We start from the raw sequence: 17,815 nt of genomic DNA on the forward strand, positions 1-17,815 counted from the left end.
TTAACAGCCACCTTCAAACAGAACTAAGAACTTATGTTAGAGAGGGCACAGGGAGGGGCGCCGCTGGCCAATGCTAACTGACTCATGCAGTCCAGAAGTCATGACAGGGCGATTTCAATGCTGTAGTTCATTGTCTGCTAAACGTCATTCTTCAGTCTAAAAAATATGGCAAAGAATGAGCAACCGTAATGCTTTTATTGTCCCACACAGGTGAAATCAATACTCAGCTACACTCAACCGTTAGAGTATAGATGCAATAAATCCACAAGACTTTCAGTGAAATTAATCAGTGAGGCCTGGCAAAACTGATGCAAAGTTGTTGTAATCAGTTACGTGAGAGTAGACAATTCCACAAGTGCTAAACAATTTTAAAAAATGTGACTGTGTTTAATGAAGTAAAGCTGTCAGATGAAATGCATGACAACAGTATGGTTTGCTCTCACTCGGTCATCCTTTGTGCAAATGACAAAAACCATAAACCACTTCCTCTTGCATTGGTCCAAAAAAACAATACAGGTATGATCCAAACTGTAAAACTTACTGTATCTGTAAAATGTCTAAATTAGAAAAGTCCTACATATTCTATAAGGCACTGGTTTTCATTCCATCCATTTTGTCAGGGACTGATTCACAACTGGGATGCCTGCTGACTTGTTTATCTACCTGGTTAGGACAAAAACGAGCAGCCCTCAAGCTCCCAAAGGTCCAGGATTGAGAGCTGTTGGATTAAGGTACAACCTGTGTGACATTACTGCAAGCGAATGTTGAATATCAGTGCTGTCTGTCTCTGCCCGTGTTTATGGATGGGGTGTGTAGCGCAGGTACTTCTTGCCAGAGGGCAGGTCTTTGGTGTAGATGCCGTCTGGGAACAAAGAGGCGGCCTCCTCCTCAGACATGCTGGGAGGGACCATCACACAGTCTCCCAGCTGGAGGAAGACAGACAGGGAACAGAAATGAGGTCAGTCTCCACGGCAGCAGGTCAGTTCCTGTTGTTTCTGTTGTCTCTGCTGACAAGTGATTGGTGCCGACTAAGGTCACTTTGAAAGGTGCGACATACCTTCCAGTCGGCAGGTGTGGCCACCTGTTTCCCTGCTGTGATCTGGAGAGAGTCCACCACTCGCAAAATCTCATCAAAGTTGCGCCCGGTGGTGGCCGGGTAGAGGAGGGACAGTTTCAGCCTTTTGTCAGGGCCGATGATGAACACCTGCACACAAACACAGACAGATGGAGCCTGAGAGGGTTAATGTCTAGCCTCTATACAGTATAATATAGGAACATTTGAATTTTGATTGAGAAGGCTCTTACACAGCGGGCAGTGAGCGGCATGCCATCGCTGTCCTTCATATCGGGGTCCAGCATGCCCAGGGACACTGCCAGCTCCCGTTTACTGTCTGCTATGATGGGAAAGGGCAGCGTGGATTCAGGAGACTCCTCACAGTTGTATGCCAGGATGTCCTGGTTAGTACAGAGACACCCTTTGTTAGTTATTTAAATCAAATCAGTGCAACACTGATGGAACTCTGTTGTCTTATTTAAACAAATACATTAAGTGATATTTCTGACAGAGGCAGCACAGTCAGAGGTAAAATGAAGAGGAACAAGATTCGACTATAAGCTTGCTGTGAGATATGCAGTATACTAAACTAAACTTGCCCAGCAACCCGTAACTGCAACTGATGCAGTCTAGTCCGAATACACTCAAACTGCTTTCGTAATTGCTTATGATCGTACCATCTTGTCCGAACCCTGTTTGTTCTGCAAGGTTTTATGTCTGTAAAAAAAACCCAGGCTGTGATATTTGACACTCAGTGCGTTCTGGGTGCCTGCTTTCACAGTAAGCGTTTGAAATTTGCAGGTCACAAGATGTCCATGTTAACACGGGGCTAACTTTGGTTGAATACACTCTATACACTCAAATATATTGATCTAAGTCATCTAATGCACTGTTAAAACAGGGGTTATTGTGTAACCTGTCTAATTCCTTCACAACATTCGAGTAGTCTAAGCTTTTTTTCTGCAAAGAGTTGTGCTTACTGGGTTGTTCACCGTAAAGACGCAGCTCACTACGTCAAAACTTTGATGCTCAGTACGTCATGTACATCCTTCTAACAACTAGAGAAAGTTGTCCCACTGTGGACAGCCTCACGCCTCCTCTCAGTTGGATGTGTTACTCCAGATGTGGTGTCAGAAAACAGATGCTGTGTCACACCTTGGTCCAGCCGTGGTGATCCTCCATTAAGTCGATGGACAGGGCGATCATTTTGACGTCGCGCTTGCTGAACTCGCCGCTCAGTCTGGCAGCTCGGCCCAGCTCTGTGGTGCACACAGGGGTGTAGTCTTTGGGGTGGGAGAACAGGATTCCCCATCTGGAGCGAGAAGAGAGATCAGCGGAGTATGCAAATCTGAGGTTTCACAAACTGGTTTCCACCTGACTCGGTTTCCTCTCATCAGACACACACCTCTTCATATTGTGGTCACTTTTGTTGCTTATTGTTAGATTGCACAATGTGATGATGCTGAATGATGCATCTGATACCGGAGTGACAGGATGTGACCTCTGTGTCACTCTAATGTTTCAAAAATGATGAGGGGGGACTTTTCTTTTTCATGAGGCTAGCACTGTGATTGTGCACCATCAACAGGCATTTTAGGTTTGACCTCTTGCCTCTTACTGATGCTTTGGATCATCTCACCATCTGATCAAGAGCCCTGTGATCTGGTCATAAACTGCTGTGCCTCAGATAACTGGTACATTCATTTGTCCACCACATTCTAGATGATCACTTTTAATAACATGTGCTCTTACAGGCCACAATACCACCACTATATGTCTAAAGGTCGTTGTGGATGTCATGTATGGCATTGTCAAAGGTCTAAAGCAGAAGTCAAAAAGCAGTAAGAGGAACTGAGTCAAGCTCTCTCTCTCTCTCTCTCTCTCTCATGAACTGAATTCTCGATAAGCCTGCGAATCAACAACCAAAAATAATAACCATATCCAATCAGCCTACTTACGAATCACCGAGAAATTCGTGGAATTGAATTGTGCCAGTGGTGGTCTCCGCCTCGAAATCCGGAAATACATCTCCGAGCAGCAGTCCCGGCATATTCGGAGGCGTCCCGTCTGTTCAGCAGCAGCTCTGATGACAGACAGCACGAGATAAAGAGGAGGCGGAAACTTGCCTCTGAACAGGCAACTGCACAGTGCAGCATGTGATGGACCACGCTCAGGCTCCGGAAAACGCGGTGCGTTCAGGTCGCCCTGTGATTGATCGGCGCAGTTGTCGCAAAGTTTCCCGAATTGCCAATTTTCGCACGCGTCCGGCCCGGTTCCCTCCATATACACACACACACACACACACACACACACACACACACACTATTAAAGTGCAGCACTGAAACCCTTCCACACTACTCCTGCATCATGCATTATTACATGTTAATGGGTTGGGGGGGCATACTGTAGCCACGTGACCACAGCAGTCCAGTTCTGGATTGGTGACATTTGAACCCCTGTATCCGGACCCTCTAGTTCTCAGGATGTTTTGAGTCCGAGCGCAGCAGGATTAAAGTGTTCAGGTGGTCAGGTGGTCGCAAAGGAAGGGCGGGTGGATCAGCCTGTGGACTGTGGACACAGTGTCAAACGAAAATGTCCACACCGACGTCCAGACGGAATAGCTGCCGTGGAGTTGCGTGTGGCAGCCGGTCGTCATCAGAGTGCCATGTCCGCCGCCGGGCCTCCAGCTGTTCCTACTTCTCCTCTGGAGCGCAAGCCGAAGACTTCTCCGTCAGTCTGAGCCAGCCGATGTTTACTATAACGCTTCGGTTTTTGCTGGCCATAGATCTGTGGCTGTCCAAGCGGATCGGGGTGTGCGCCTGCGAGGAGTCTCTATTGGGCAGCATACGGCCCCTGGTGCGGCTGGTGGAGGTCTCCGGACACATCATCCCGTGGCTCATCGGCACTGTGTACACTCTGCTCCGGGGGGAGAGTGTGGCAGAGCAGGAGGTCATGCTGAATTTGGCCCTGGGTGAGCGAATGTGTTTTTTATTTGGCTGAATAAGAATGACTCCAGGAGGGTTATAGATGCCAACACTGGTTTGGATTCCTGCCTTCGAATAAGGAATACACGTTCATGTGCATGTACATGTACTTTATTCAGTCAAGTACCCCCTTCTTAAAGCTGCCATCTATGATCAACAGATAACTATTTTATTGATTTAATATGCACATTTAGGCTGCAACAGCTTTCTCCCTTCTTACATTTGGCACGCCAGTTTGGAAAATCTTCAAATAAACGTCTTTATTTAGGAAATTAACTTTCCTTAACGCAGAAGCCTTACATGGAACACAATAGGCTAATATATTAAACTGCTATCATTTGCTATAAGCTGTTCACGCACCTGTTATATTTATCACCACAAAGCTGCGGGTACAAGCCGATGCGTTATTACGCACATTTGTGCCAATTCCAAAGGGAAGCCTTGTGAGGGCCAAGTGAAGGTCATCGGTGGCTACGTTAATACAGTTAATGGCCATTGAAATAGACCAGAGCCGCATCTGTCCACCCAAGTGTCAAATAATGTATTAGTGGCGTTTGTGCGTCCGCGTGACCGAGCGAGAAGCGCAGCCATGGAAAGTTTTCTTCTTTGGGCCGCAGCTGATAGCATGTAGAGGGACATGATGCTGAGGCTGTCTTTGCACGTGTAGATTATATTTGTTGGCTGACAGCTATGAGATCAAGTCCTGTGCTGTTATACTGTATTGTGCTGTGGGGAAATACCACAGCTATTTTTGGCACATAATAGCCTGTTGGATGCCACCGTGTTTTGGAGATACAATCCTTTACAGATCAGTTACAACCCAATACTCTACTCCCTACAACCTTGTCTTTTTACACTTTCAGTAAGAGGGATTTTTGTAAAAAAAAAACAAAACAAAACAAAAAAAGTGCGTTATTAATGACTTTGTAACTGCATTATTACCAAATAGAAAGTATAGGCACCAGCCAAGTGGATTTTCCACAAAACCTGTTTGTATTAATAGCTTATAACGGATCTATAAAGCATTAGAAAGTAATTTGTTGACCCTTAATAAAGCCAGTAGTTACCACTTATGAATCATTTCTAAAGGGTGTCCTGTTAGAAAGTGATACACAGAGTTGAAGATAAATACATCAGAGGGATAGAAAACTGTTCAATAAAGAACATGGAGTAAGGTAGAGAAGCTGCCGAGTGATAGCCTAGAACGAATTACTATAAAAAGCGATTGCTGTGAGGGAAAATGTTGAAAGTGAGTTACTTTTTCAAAAGGTGAGTTTTTGGCCTGTAATGCTGAACCATTGCTGTATCTCTCTCTTTCCTCCTCACAGCTCTGTTGTTGGACCTGCTGTTGGTCCGAGTCGTGAAGACTGTGGTCAGACGCCGCAGGCCGGCCCAGAACCGCTCTGACATCCTCTCCACCTTCTTCGTGGAGCGCTACTCCTTCCCCTCGGGCCACGCCACACGTGCGGCTATGTGCGCCCGGTTCCTCCTGGCCCAGCTGGTGGACACAGCCTCCATGCGGGTCCTGGTGGTGGGTTGGGCCGCTCTGGTGAGCCTGTCCCGGCTGCTGCTCGCCAGACACTATGTGACAGATGTGGGCTTTGGCTTGGCTATGGGTTACTGCCAGTACAGTCTAGTAGAAAAGCTGTGGGTGACCTGGGACTGCCTGCAGGACGTGCTGCTCATGCGCCTGAGAGAGAGACTCAACAGGGTTTATGGTGGACTCTGGATGGCAGATTGGAAACATTAGGTTTGGTGTGTGTGTGTGTGTGTGTGTGAGCCTGTGCGTGGGGAAAATGTAGCATGAGTGTGTGTAATTCAGAAATTCCCTGCTGTCATAAAAACTTTATTATTTATTGGATTATATCAAAGTTACATCAGTATATTTTGTTTATCTGTATCTGTTTTTATGTGTATTTGTTTGTGTTCTTGTTTTATATATATTTTTTTAAAGAATGGAATGGATGGCTTGGGTGGTCACTGGTGGATGGGTAGCATATCCCTATTCAGATTCACATGCAGCTTGTTTCCACAACAGTGTTGATGATGCATGGACTTGCTGAAACCAAAGCTGAATTTAATTAGAGCCTTTTTAAAGTCAATTAAAGTAAACTGTGTACCATTTAGATGTAGTTTTGTGTCTTACTGAGACAGCATGTAAGTTTGTGTGAGTATGAAAACTTAAAGTACTGTATGTGGTGGCACAATGTCTCATAAGGGGTGTGTGGTTTTGTATTGAGCGGAAACAATCCATAGTGTGAACACTAGCGGTGTGTGTGTGTGTGTGTGTGTGTGTGTGTGTGTGTGTGTGTGTGTGTGTGTGGGCGGGTGGGTGGGTGGGGGTCACTCTCACTCACACTCACCAAAGTTTCCATCAGCTGCTACTGCTGAGTCTCCTGACTGCCATTATGATACATCCCATCTCTTCTTACAGCGTGTTAATCTGTGCTGCCTACCACCATCTTCAACATGCCATTACAATTTCCAGACTAAAGTAAAGTACAATACGTGGTGATTTTTTTGCGGTTTCGCCTTTTAAACTGAGAAACCAGAGAGCAGACAAGTCCTTTTGCTGGCGCATGGTTGGAGCAGAATAAACCCTTTGTGCAGATGCAAACAGTTTTCCACAGAGGGCAGTACATAATAAGAATATGGCTGCAAATGGAAACATGGGGGCTTGTACAGGATGTAGCTCGTTCAGGAGTTTTTCACCAATACAGGGTGTTGGGTCAAGACACAGAGACTGGACGTGTGATTATACTGAACAGTGTGTGAAATTTCACACATGCTAAAGAAAACAATACTAGGTGTACAAGGAGAGACGGCAACTTCCTTACAGCTTCATAGCTAGTTAACATTTAACCAGGCTCTCTAGCCTCAGCTAAAATTAGCATAGGCTAACTAACTGCCAAAAACAGGCAATAAGGTGCTAACTTAACACAAACTGTATCCATAACATTAACATAACCACATAACTGTCTCCATGACAGTTAACTGAACGGCCCACTTACTGTACTTTTGGTCATCTATGCATACAATAGGTAACGTTTACTTTGATAAGATCCTTTCTAAATGACTGCCAGATGTTGTTGCTATGGTGATTAATTGTCTCCTTGATGAGTGTACCTAGTCTTTTCTACAGGGGTTGTACCCATCTGGGCCACAGTGCACTACAAAGCCAAACTGGAGTAACAACACATGGTCAAAACTGAGTTAAAACCCCATTCTGTACATTTTGCCGGAACTACAAAACACTACAAACCACAGTGACTGCACTCCAGCTTGTTGAGGTTAGCCAGAATGCAGTCACAGCTAGCCTTAGCTAAAGCTAATTTACTGAATATTTCTAACCTGTTTCCTATAATTGAAAAATCTATTTTGATGCTCCACCATCTTAGTAATTGTTTGTGATACACGCATAAGGAAGAGGCTAAATCCAACTATTAACAACGAAAAAAAAGTAGCAACTGATAAACTAGTCCTGCTACAAGCTAACTAGCCTAGCTTAGATATTCTCAGCTTCACTGTTTCTGTAGTTACTGCTGTCTTCCTTTGTGAGGCAGCACAGGTGCATCATTTATACTACTGACAACATCTGAATATTTTAAATGATAGCCAAGATGATCGTTGAATGTTAAGTTTAATGTCTCCGTTTGTGAATGAATCTGAATATGTAGGTAGGTCCCCACACAAATATTGTCTCAAGCTTTGTCATGTTTTGGGGAAAACATTTAGGATCAAAGGTCAATGACACTCTTGGTCACTTTGTGAAAGGCCACAGCCAGCCTCCAGTTCAGTGGCTCACATATTTTAAGTTCAGTATCTTGAATTCAGCCGAGATTGTTAGACACCATTGCCGTATTAGGCACCCTAATGTAGCTAACTCAGACCATATTTAATAATATATTAAATCTAATTACTATGAACCCTTTCATAAAACACACAAAGCAAACATTTCATACATATTTAATACATTTAATACATATACAAGCATACAATAGGAGTCTTCCTGCACGTGGAAAAGATAGTATACACACTTAATTGCTGTATCCAAATTGCCCAAACATTATTATCAGATATTATTAGCCCAGTTTATTAGGACTGGCATGTGCATATTTTTTGAAGCACTTCATTCATTCACCAGCGTGGCTAAGTAAAGTCAAAGAACTTAAATAACATGAAAATGTATTAACAGATAACAAAAATATTTCAATTTCAAACCATGATTGCTGTTCATATTGAGATCATCAGGGGGTCTATCATAGCTACATCAATCTGCTTTATTATTATATTTCTGTGGCCATAATAGATCTTATTTACAATAGTAATAGAAAAAATAGATTTTAATGATGCAGGCCTTGCAATAACGTCTGTTCAATGCAAGTTATCATATGCTTTATCTCATTCTCTTGCTCTTGCATCAGCACAGTCCTGTAAACAGCAGTTGCTCTCCGTCTGTGTGCTCTCTAGCTGCTGCCATGGCTGGACCGGCCCAGTCTGATGTCATAGGTGACCATGTGGAAGTTGTCCCAAGCGTACAGCTGCCTCTGGGCGTGGTTGTAGTCCACCATGCTGTTGTAGCGGTACTTGTTCTTGAAGGGCACAGCTGCAGCCCACCCCTCACCGGTGGCCGTGTCGAACACGTAGTTGATGGTGGTGTTGGGTGCAGTGTAGCTGGCCACCGTGTACAGACGTCCACACACCATGAAAGCATTGGCCACTGTGTTCTTCCTGACGTTGGTCTCCCAGCTCTTCTTCACCTCCAGGCTCTCGGGATCCAGCTGGGAGATCACTATTGCACCCTTTGCCTTGCTCGTGCTGTAGATGGCCCACAGGCCCTGTTCGTCCGCAGCTAGGTCGATGTCAGTGTAGCCACCCCAGGAATAAGGGTGCTGGCCGTGGAAGCCAGCGTGAGGCAGGTCCAGGCGCGACGCCAGGCTCTCAGAGGCCAGGTCGTAACGGATCAGGGTACGACTGCGTCTGCGCTGGTAGTAGAGGGAGCCGCGGTACATGGTTGCCCCTGTGCTCTCCACAGGCTCTGGCAGGACCAGGACCTTCATAGGGAAGCCCCGGGAGAATTGATCCATGTCTTCATATGCAAAGAGCTGACGGACATCTTTACCCACTGTGTCGATACGCCACACAGTCTTGTTGGAGTAACTGGGGCCCTGAGGCTCGGGATCCTGCAGCCACACTCCATACTTCCCTGTGATACTGTCAGCCTTCCTGTGCAGCACAGGATCTCCCACTGACTGCAGCTCTCCACAACCTGGAGAAAGAAAAGCAATTTAAACTTCTTCAACTTCTTTTGCAACAACACCCCACCACTAGGCCAATTTGGGCAGCTACGCTAACATCAGTGAAACCCAGACTTTACCTGTGAAGTTGTGATTTCCTTCAGGAAGGAGGTGGGATGCTGGAACCTCTGTTACTTCAGCCTTCATCTCCTGGTATGCACCGTTCCCAAAATCATATGCAGGGTCTGGGAGAGACAGGATGTGGGAGAAATATGTGTACCAAAGCAAAATATTACACAAAAGTACAGACTGGGAAGGAATTTTGAGTTGAACATGGCAGAAAATAACAATTTATGTACATATTAGTAGTAAGCTACAGACAAACCATAGTCAGTCCCAACACACAGACAACCAAAAACATCAAAGTCTAAGTGAGCACAGCAGGTTCACCCTATAAACCTGCTATTGCTCTCCTGAAAATGATCACACGCACGTAAACAGACATGCATGAGTGACAAAGCCATAAAAGAAGAGTCTGTGTTGTAAATTCCAATCCCCTTACTCAACTTGGGACAGCTAACTGCAACCTAACCTGTTGCCTTGGGAGACTGTTCATAGCCCAAGTCAACCACAAATACAGTTATCAAAAAAAGAAAACAATAAACACAGAAGAGCAGCCATCATAAACAAAATATATATACAGAAAAATAAGTGAAGTGTGTTCCTATCGGCTTCCCCAAAAGAGAACTTGTTGAATGCCGCCACATTGTTAGTGCTTGAGAGAAAATGTGCTCTTTTGGGCATGCAAGTCAAGAGTTCAGGTTTTGATTTGTGTGTATTTTCCCTTTACACACTGATGTACGTACCACTGGCAGGTCTGTTCTCACGCTGCGTCCCCCCTGAGGTGTGTGTCTGCTGGCAGGGTTTCTGCCTGAGGCTCTCTGCCTCCTGACTCAGCTCGGCCAGCCTCCTCTGCAGCTCCTGGACCTGCCTGTTCAGGCGGTCCTTGTCCTGTTGCAGCTGGTTTCTTTCCCCTGTAACCTGGGAGTAAGCCTCCTGAAGACCCTCTTCACCGGTAGCCCGGATCCCAGCCCCGGTGCCTCCGTCCGCTCCTGCTATGAGCTGGCTGACCAAAGCCTCCAGCAGGGTGAGTCGGGACGAGACTCCATCCATCTCTGGTTTCATGCTGCTTCCGGAGCAGCTGGACTCCTCTGGACTGGCCACGGTGAAGGTGTAGTGGCAGCGCCCAGCGTGGTCATTAGAGCGGCGGAGGGAGGCTTGGTCTTGGGCCTGGCTTTGGCTGGACAGAGTTAAGCAGGACAGACAGAGGAGAGACATCTGGAGCCACATTGTGGAGGGTGAGACTGAGACTGTGATCTTCTGGTTTGGGTAAATTTGCAGGGATGCAAGTGTTTATCCTCCTCTGTTCTATAGAGAGAGTCTCCACTTGAGTTATATATTTTCTTTCTTTCTTTAGCTGGTCTCGTCCCATCTGAGTATCCCTGGTCAGTGCAGGTCAGTGTCTGAATCCCAGCAATGCTGACAGTAGGATATATATACAGTTAACCGTCCAAGAGTGGGAGGGGACGAGGAGTGTTGCAGGGAGAGTAATAGCCAGAGGGGTGTGTGAGTGTGTGTGTAAAAGTCCATGTGTGTCTTCTTGTTGGTGGAGTTGGGCTGAGGTGCGCAGAAAGCGACAAACAATGTGAGAATCACACGGTGTCAGTGGAAAAATACACAATTTGTTGTTTGTTTTTTTCATGTGAATAATCCTTTCATTGTGTCTCAGCAGTTGGTATGTCTCTGCAGGTTGTTTTGACTGGACAGCATCTCTTTATGTGTCTACCGGCTGTCAGCTGCATGCAGCGCTGTTTACTTCCTCCGTAACTGGTAGTTTTACTGTTAAACCACTATGTGATTAACCGTAAACTCAGTTTACGATAAAACTGTTTATGACCTGGGTACGGGGTGAGATATGGGCTCGAGGGCGAGGGTGTAGGAATCTCGGAATCTGAAGTCGACATTCGCCGACTGGGCTCAACAGCAAGGCAACCTGGTCCAACTGGTCCTCTTCTCCCCTCTCCACAGCTGGGCAGGATGTCTGGCACAGGAGGATAGGCTGGGAGTCTGGCTAGGAATGGAGACATGGTGTGGTTGCTCTTCCTTTCTTCCTACCAAACCCACATAAACCCAACATGCCGACATTCCCACATGGGAATATTTACTATGTTTACACTATGTTTACTGTCTGCCATTTTATTTGAGTGTCCGAATTTTCAGTGTGAAAATGTATCCACACACTTCGTTGCCCCCAAAAACTCCACAATGGAAGCTGTGTCCACGGCATGTACACTACTGTCTGCTTACAATCCCTCAATGTGTTTTATAGATAGAGACTCTACAGTCAGTGATGATGCAAAATGATGGATTCATAAGTGTTGGGAGACTGTTCATAACCCAAGTCATTTGAGGCACAACCAAGATGGCTGCCGCTGATGTGGAACGTTCTGAATCTGCTATCGCGTCAGCATTAAACAAACTGGATGGTAGTTCATGTTACGCACAAATGTGGTGGCTTCCATATCATGTCATGCCAAACGTCTATGTATTATGTTGAGCGTCCAGACGCATTTTGGTCACCATGGGTATCTGATCCAAAGGTTGTTGAGATATTTCAGTCTGGACTAAAGTGGTGGACTGATTCCCCTACCGACCGGCAGATAGGTCGACATTGCCAACTCCCTAGAGACATGCTGCTAGCATGGCTTAAAAAGCTAAACATAAAAGCCACATCTTTTTATTTGACTGGACACATTATAGTGGAATCTAAACCTTTTTATGATCAAAATCACCCCCACTGGCTTTCTTTTCTCTCTTTACTCGAGGCATGTGGCCCACCTGTGCCCCAACTGTCTTCCTGTGGTACGTCTGGGACTTGGTCTGGTTCTGTGCTGAACAGAGAAAGAAAAAAGCAAACACATCACCACTGGAGCCCAACACAAGAGTGCCCAATGTGCAAAAGAAACATTAATCTGGTTCTCTGAGGGGGTAAAAGCCATTAGTTGTAGTTATGAACTGGTAGCACTTCTTCTCCACTGTCCTTCTCATTTGTCTTTTTTCTTCTTTTCAACATGCCGCGGCTACCCTGCCATGACAAAACATTTTATATGAATACCAACAACAATGAACCAGTTTACCCTCAAAAGCAGCTTGCAGAGCACATCTGTGTTTGGTTCCACAAGATCGATGTCCTGCCTAGTTAACCAGTCCGTTTTACGGCCCATGGAAAGTCACCAGTGTTCCACAGTGTTTTTACCACTGAGGTGTGTTTTTCTTATGTAACATAACGACTCAGACAACCTGTAAAAACAGAACTGAGGATCACAACATGCACACAACCTCTTCCACAGATGTTCTCTCTATATGCTGAAGTAGCTCTACTGGGAGCCAGGACCCAACATGCGTATCTTGAGCTAAGAATACATTATCTAACAATGATGCTTCTTACTGTGTGTTACAGTGCGTTTTGCTTACCTGCTTACCTTTATTTTTGCCCTAACCTTTAAATATCCATTTTTCTCTTTTTTTTTAATTTCCCCTTAAGTAGCTTTATTTCACACTGTGTATTAGTATCATATTCAGCATCAGCTGGCTTTTCATTGCAGCCATTTGATGTTTACACTGAACAAATATTTTATAAACCAAGACATGACTCATGCCATGGTTCTTATGGCTACATCATTCCATCATATGGAACTATTCTATGCGCCTTGTACATCATTTTATACAGAGCCAGACATAAACAATGTTCGGCTGCAGAAAGATGAGTTTGTAATGATTAGCCACAATTCATTTGGGTTTTAAAGGGTAATGACGTCTTTCTTAAACCTCCAATAATAATAATGATAATAATAATAATAATAATAATAAGGAGCACAACATTGACATATCATCACCTTTTTAAGTTGATATGGTTGTTTAAACATCCAGCAGTTACAGAGCAACATTAGCATTCTTTTGTGGTGGTGTTCCTGGTCATGTAAGTCCAATATTCACTCTCTTTTAGCTCTGCTTTTTGTCTCCAAATGTGACCGCTCATCACAGGTTATGGTCTTAATTTAGATTGTTTCATTTGAAAGACCCAAAAAGCAGAAAGTATCCAGTATTTCACAAGACAAAAACAGAGAAAAGAGATGTAAGAAAAAAACAAGCTGTTGTTAATAAAAAGGATGAATAACAAATGAATGATATGATCAGATGGAGAAAAGAGTGAAAAATAGCAGACATCATAGTTATTTTGGCAGTTATTTCAAAAACCCTTTTCGAAGTACAATCCCAGAATTCCTGGCAGTATAGGATTTCCACTGTTTCATTCTGAAGGGACATTTTACTGCTGCATTTGTTTGAATATGAATTACATAATATTATGCAACAGGAAATTTGGGGGGTAGGGGGTGGGGGGGCTGCCGGTGACATTGGCATCGCAGAAGAAGAACAAAACAGATGAGAGAAGCAGTGTGATTGCTGAACCTGGACATATGGAAACTGAAATGCTCACCATCAGCGCTGTTTACACAGCAGCAGCACAAGTTTATAGAGCAGGAAAGTGGGCTTGGTAGCAATTTAGACGACGTGTTAGTTCTCTCATACTGAGTCATTAGGACAATGACAACATCATTTTCCAGTGGCTGATGAATAACGAACTTGAGCAACACTCATAACAGAACAATCATTGGCCTGCCAGACGTGCACTTACAGGTGTGAAGTGTTGCATAACGTTCATTTTACGCTGGTGCCAGTCTGGCTTGTTGATGCACACTATAATGCAGGCATGAAGCATTCCCTCACAAGGAGAGTGTTGAGCTCTCAGCAGGTTGACACCATTGAACACAACCTCCCACCTCAATGTACAGGGGGCATCTTAACAGCATGCCACAACGCTCAGAGTAGAAGTACAGATCTTGAGCCTGAACTGTGTATGAGACAGTGAGAGAAAGAGAGTGAGACAGTCGCGTTGTGATGTAAGCTGCCGATGCTCAGGTGTGTCATCGTGTGTGATTTGTAGGGAGCAATTGACGGGTGTGAGGTGTTTCTGAGAAATGCATTAAAAATGGCCTCCTGTCTGCTGTGACTGCGAGGGTATAATCACAGTGGATCACACGCCTACATACACGAAACCCCAGCCTCACGACAGCACAGTTGGTGTTGTTTGGTCTCAGTGCAGGTGTTGCACCAGAGGTTCTCATTACTTGATACAGACATGGCACCACAGTGTCCTTTGTCTAAACACAGACAGTTGCACATACAAACAGATCAGATTCAACTGACAGTAGTGATGCAACCTATTTGACACTTGGTGCCTACTGTAGGGCTTTCCTAGGAGTGGTTCTTAAAGGTCTCATGAAATGGCATCATTACTTTCTTAATGTGATGTATCTTTAAGGTGTTGGATCATCAGTTATGGGGACCACGGATGTCTGTACAAAATGTAATTGCAATCCATCCAATAAAATATTTCAGAGTGCTTAGCAGCAAATATGTCATCAGATGCCAAAGGTACAAAATAAAGAGGCTGAGATTACAACAAATAGATGTTTTAAGATTGCAAATATGCCAAACGTAACTGATGTTTGACTGAGAAAGACGATATTTTATATCTCTATCCCATAGCTAATGTTCGTGTCTCCGTCATAATTCACATAACTCCTGCTCACTCATTGTAATTCCAGTAATATCTCTCAGAGCATCACCCTCCAGGCATGTTGCTTTTATAAGTATGGGTTTACAGGATTCCACTGGTTGTAATACGCACATTGAACAGTTTCAGTAAATTCCTCTTTTCCTATCTACAACACAAACTGTCATTCCATCTGTGTGTATGTGTGTGTGTGTGTGTGTATGTGTGTGTGTGTGTGTTGTGCAATATGTGACTGGGCTGTTTAAAGGTGTGCGTTATGTAATGGGGCCACTGTTTTTCCCCCATTGATGACAGTTTAACAACAGGGGCCCTTCCACTGTGGTGCAAGTCAGGCTAAGATTTTGCAACTATGCCACCAAACTAGCTAAAAAAAAGAGCAAAATGAAGAAAAATGTCTGTCTGTTCATTTAAATAGTTCCCTTAAACATTGGAGCCATGAATAGTTTGCAACCTTGCTCTGTTTTTGTTTTGAAATGACAGGAGCTCACATATTTCTCCTTAGCTCATCTAAGTGGCCTTGTAATCTCATTTGAGAAAGGAAGAAGGGGCAAGGGCAACTGAATTCCTTCCCTGTAAGAAGATTTAAATCTAAGGCTGTATCAAATTGCAGCTGCCTCTGCAGCACTGTCTTGTGCGTTGTGTCTCAAACCGGACACAGTAAGGTCGTTCAGTGGGCTCAGACATGGTGAGCAGACAGACACCATCCTGTCCAAACACAGTGCTGCAATGATGCATGGGTAATGGATGATTCGGGGCAATGGTGGAGTGGTGCATGGAGACCGACATGTTGATTTCTCTCCCTGGCCTCCCTTTGACCTGAAGCCAATAATTTGTTTTCCACCAGCACTCCGCCATCTGTCTCTTAATCAAAACACACATACAATGACAAACAAATGCACACACGCACACAGACACACACACACACACACACACACACACACGCACACAGACACACACACACACACACACACACACACACACACACACACACACAAGGAAAATATCCTGTATTTAATTTCGACAGATCTCACATGCTTCTTGTGGATGTTCATTTTCAACCTACAGAAGAGTGTACATCTGTAGGATCTACTGCACTGTACACGGGCCAAGGTAGACAAAATTATAGAAACAGCTCATGAATATGAAATGAAATAAATGCCGTTACAAACACTCATACAAACCAATTAGAGCTTTGTCAGTCACGTATATGTTTTCAAAGCAACAACAAAAACATACTAACAGTCAAAAAATCTGCAGTATCATTTTACTTGCCAATGGGAAGCAATTGAGAAATTATGAGATATGAAACACAGACTGTGTTATACTGGCTGTGGTGGAAAGTAACTAATGTACTCCAGCACTGTATTTTTTTGAAGCACTTGTCCTTTCGGTGAGTATTCTCATTTTATGCCACTTTATATATCTGCTCAACCACATTTCAGAGGGAGAAGATTTTAACATACTAAATGACAAGTTTATATGACATGATGCATTGTAATAGATTCAACTACCCAAGCTGTCACTTGTCTCATCCTCTTTTGTGCAATGTGTTTTAGGGGTTATGCATTTTTTGTTTTATTAATATGACTATGAAGAAAACCTTTCAGTAGTTTACTGTAATACATATGGTTAGAAACTGTAAAATGTAGAATACAACAGCAACACTGTAGAAATACAGTACATTACTGGCATGATCACAGTATTACACCGTGAACCTCACATTCTACTGTAGAATACTGTAATACATAAAAAAAAAAGAACAGTAGGATGCTGGCAAAACAACTGCCAGTAGTTCACTGTAAATTTTACTGGTACATTTGTTACAGTGACATTGTGTAGGCCTGTAATAAATTCTACTATTCTATGTTATGTTACCTGTATCTCTGTCAGTCATTGAACTATACTGTTACAAGAGTGATCCTCTGAAAATAATGCATCCAATGTAAGTGACTGCTTGAAATTCAGATACCTTCAGGTAGATCTGTGGGTGGCAGGGGCAACCCTAGAATATTTGCCACCCTGAAAACATAGCACTGATTTTGACAGAATAGATAAGTACAATCCCTGGAATGACCTGTCCAGCTCTGAGGCCCCTGAATCAGCAGGGCCTTGTTTTCAATGGCGTCCCTGCCTGCTGTAGGTGGACGGGGCCAGGTCCTGGTCTAAAAACAGGCCCACTTACATTTTTAAGCCTTAAATACTGACCTGGAGACCAACTCTCCTGTCACCCCAGATACCTCAGGAAACAGGATCTTTGGCAGGAGATGAGAGGGATGGTTCAGAGAGAGAGAGAGAGAGAGAGAGAGAGAGAGAGGGATTGGATTGATGTTGATGTTACTGGATACTCCTGCTCACACATCCTTTCTCTGTCAGGTAAGGTCACTGGGGTTGAGCCTGAGATGAACCACAGCGGTCCAGTCAGACAGTTTTTATGTCAGTATAACTCTTCATAATATCCTAACAACAGATTCAGTTACTTCCACTCACACCAGAAACCTCAGAGTAGGATTTACTCGGGCCTACTTGAGGTTTTCCCACATGATTGTGACTTTATTTAACTTATTTCTCTCGGACATGGCTATATTTTTATTATACTCCCCCAACATTTTGTAAGGATTCAGCTTTGGTGTAATATCAGTTCTAAAATTCATTTTGTCCTTAAATAATGACAGATATCTGGGCCCAAAGGCAGAGCCACAGTGGTTAGGTCGTTACTGCCACCTAGTGATACTCCAGCTCACCACAACATGATGTGCCGACTAGACCCATCTTCAGAGGCCTGACCATAATGAAAAGGGCAAATACTGAGTAAATCGATAAGACTTCACTGTCAGATGGAAGG

The 17,815-nt window shown here is 44.1% G+C and overlaps 3 protein-coding genes across 3 annotated transcripts; 1 reads left to right on the forward strand and 2 right to left on the reverse strand.

Annotated features, from left to right (window-relative positions):
- Positions 1-174: 174 nt before the first annotated feature.
- LOC139296421 (peroxiredoxin-6-like) lies at positions 175-3,147 on the reverse strand. Its single transcript, XM_070918822.1, has 5 exons — positions 3,013-3,147; positions 2,210-2,366; positions 1,306-1,455; positions 1,058-1,204; positions 175-926 (listed from the first exon to the last, which is right to left on the reverse strand). Exons 1-5 carry the CDS (start codon positions 3,102-3,104, stop codon positions 798-800), a joined length of 675 nt encoding a protein of 224 aa, XP_070774923.1. The 5' UTR covers positions 3,105-3,147; the 3' UTR covers positions 175-797.
- A 499-nt stretch (positions 3,148-3,646) lies between these two features.
- On the forward strand, positions 3,647-5,788 carry LOC139296420 (polyisoprenoid diphosphate/phosphate phosphohydrolase PLPP6-like). The gene is made up of 2 exons (XM_070918820.1): positions 3,647-4,025; positions 5,367-5,788. The coding sequence occupies exons 1-2, from the start codon at positions 3,647-3,649 to the stop codon at positions 5,786-5,788; spliced, it is 801 nt and encodes a 266-aa protein (XP_070774921.1).
- Positions 5,789-8,504: 2,716 nt separating this feature from the next.
- On the reverse strand, positions 8,505-10,625 carry LOC139297048 (myocilin-like). Its single transcript, XM_070919633.1, has 3 exons — positions 10,142-10,625; positions 9,416-9,520; positions 8,505-9,307 (listed from the first exon to the last, which is right to left on the reverse strand). Exons 1-3 carry the CDS (start codon positions 10,623-10,625, stop codon positions 8,505-8,507), a joined length of 1,392 nt encoding a protein of 463 aa, XP_070775734.1.
- Between the last annotated feature and the right edge of the window lie 7,190 nt (positions 10,626-17,815).

This window comes from Enoplosus armatus, chromosome 14 (assembly GCF_043641665.1).
Source record: "Enoplosus armatus isolate fEnoArm2 chromosome 14, fEnoArm2.hap1, whole genome shotgun sequence".
NCBI classification, from domain to species: Eukaryota; Metazoa; Chordata; class Actinopteri; order Centrarchiformes; family Enoplosidae; genus Enoplosus; species Enoplosus armatus.

Coding starts and splice junctions, on each gene's coding strand:
- LOC139296421 (XM_070918822.1), bottom strand. CDS start 3,104: ATGCCGGGACTGCTGCTCGGAGATGTATTTCCGGATTTCGAGGCGGAG. Junction 1,205..1,305: donor TGCCGCTCACTGCCCGCTGT/GTAAGAGCCTTC, acceptor GTTTGTGTGCAG/GTGTTCATCATCGGCCCTGA. Junction 927..1,057: donor CCACACCTGCCGACTGGAAG/GTATGTCGCACC, acceptor GTCTTCCTCCAG/CTGGGAGACTGTGTGATGGT.
- LOC139296420 (XM_070918820.1), top strand. CDS start 3,647: ATGTCCACACCGACGTCCAGACGGAATAGCTGCCGTGGAGTTGCGTGT. Junction 4,026..5,366: donor CATGCTGAATTTGGCCCTGG/GTGAGCGAATGT, acceptor TCCTCCTCACAG/CTCTGTTGTTGGACCTGCTG.
- LOC139297048 (XM_070919633.1), bottom strand. CDS start 10,625: ATGTGGCTCCAGATGTCTCTCCTCTGTCTGTCCTGCTTAACTCTGTCC. Junction 9,521..10,141: donor TGAGAACAGACCTGCCAGTG/GTACGTACATCA, acceptor TGTCTCTCCCAG/ACCCTGCATATGATTTTGGG. Junction 9,308..9,415: donor AGGAAATCACAACTTCACAG/GTAAAGTCTGGG, acceptor TTCTTTCTCCAG/GTTGTGGAGAGCTGCAGTCA.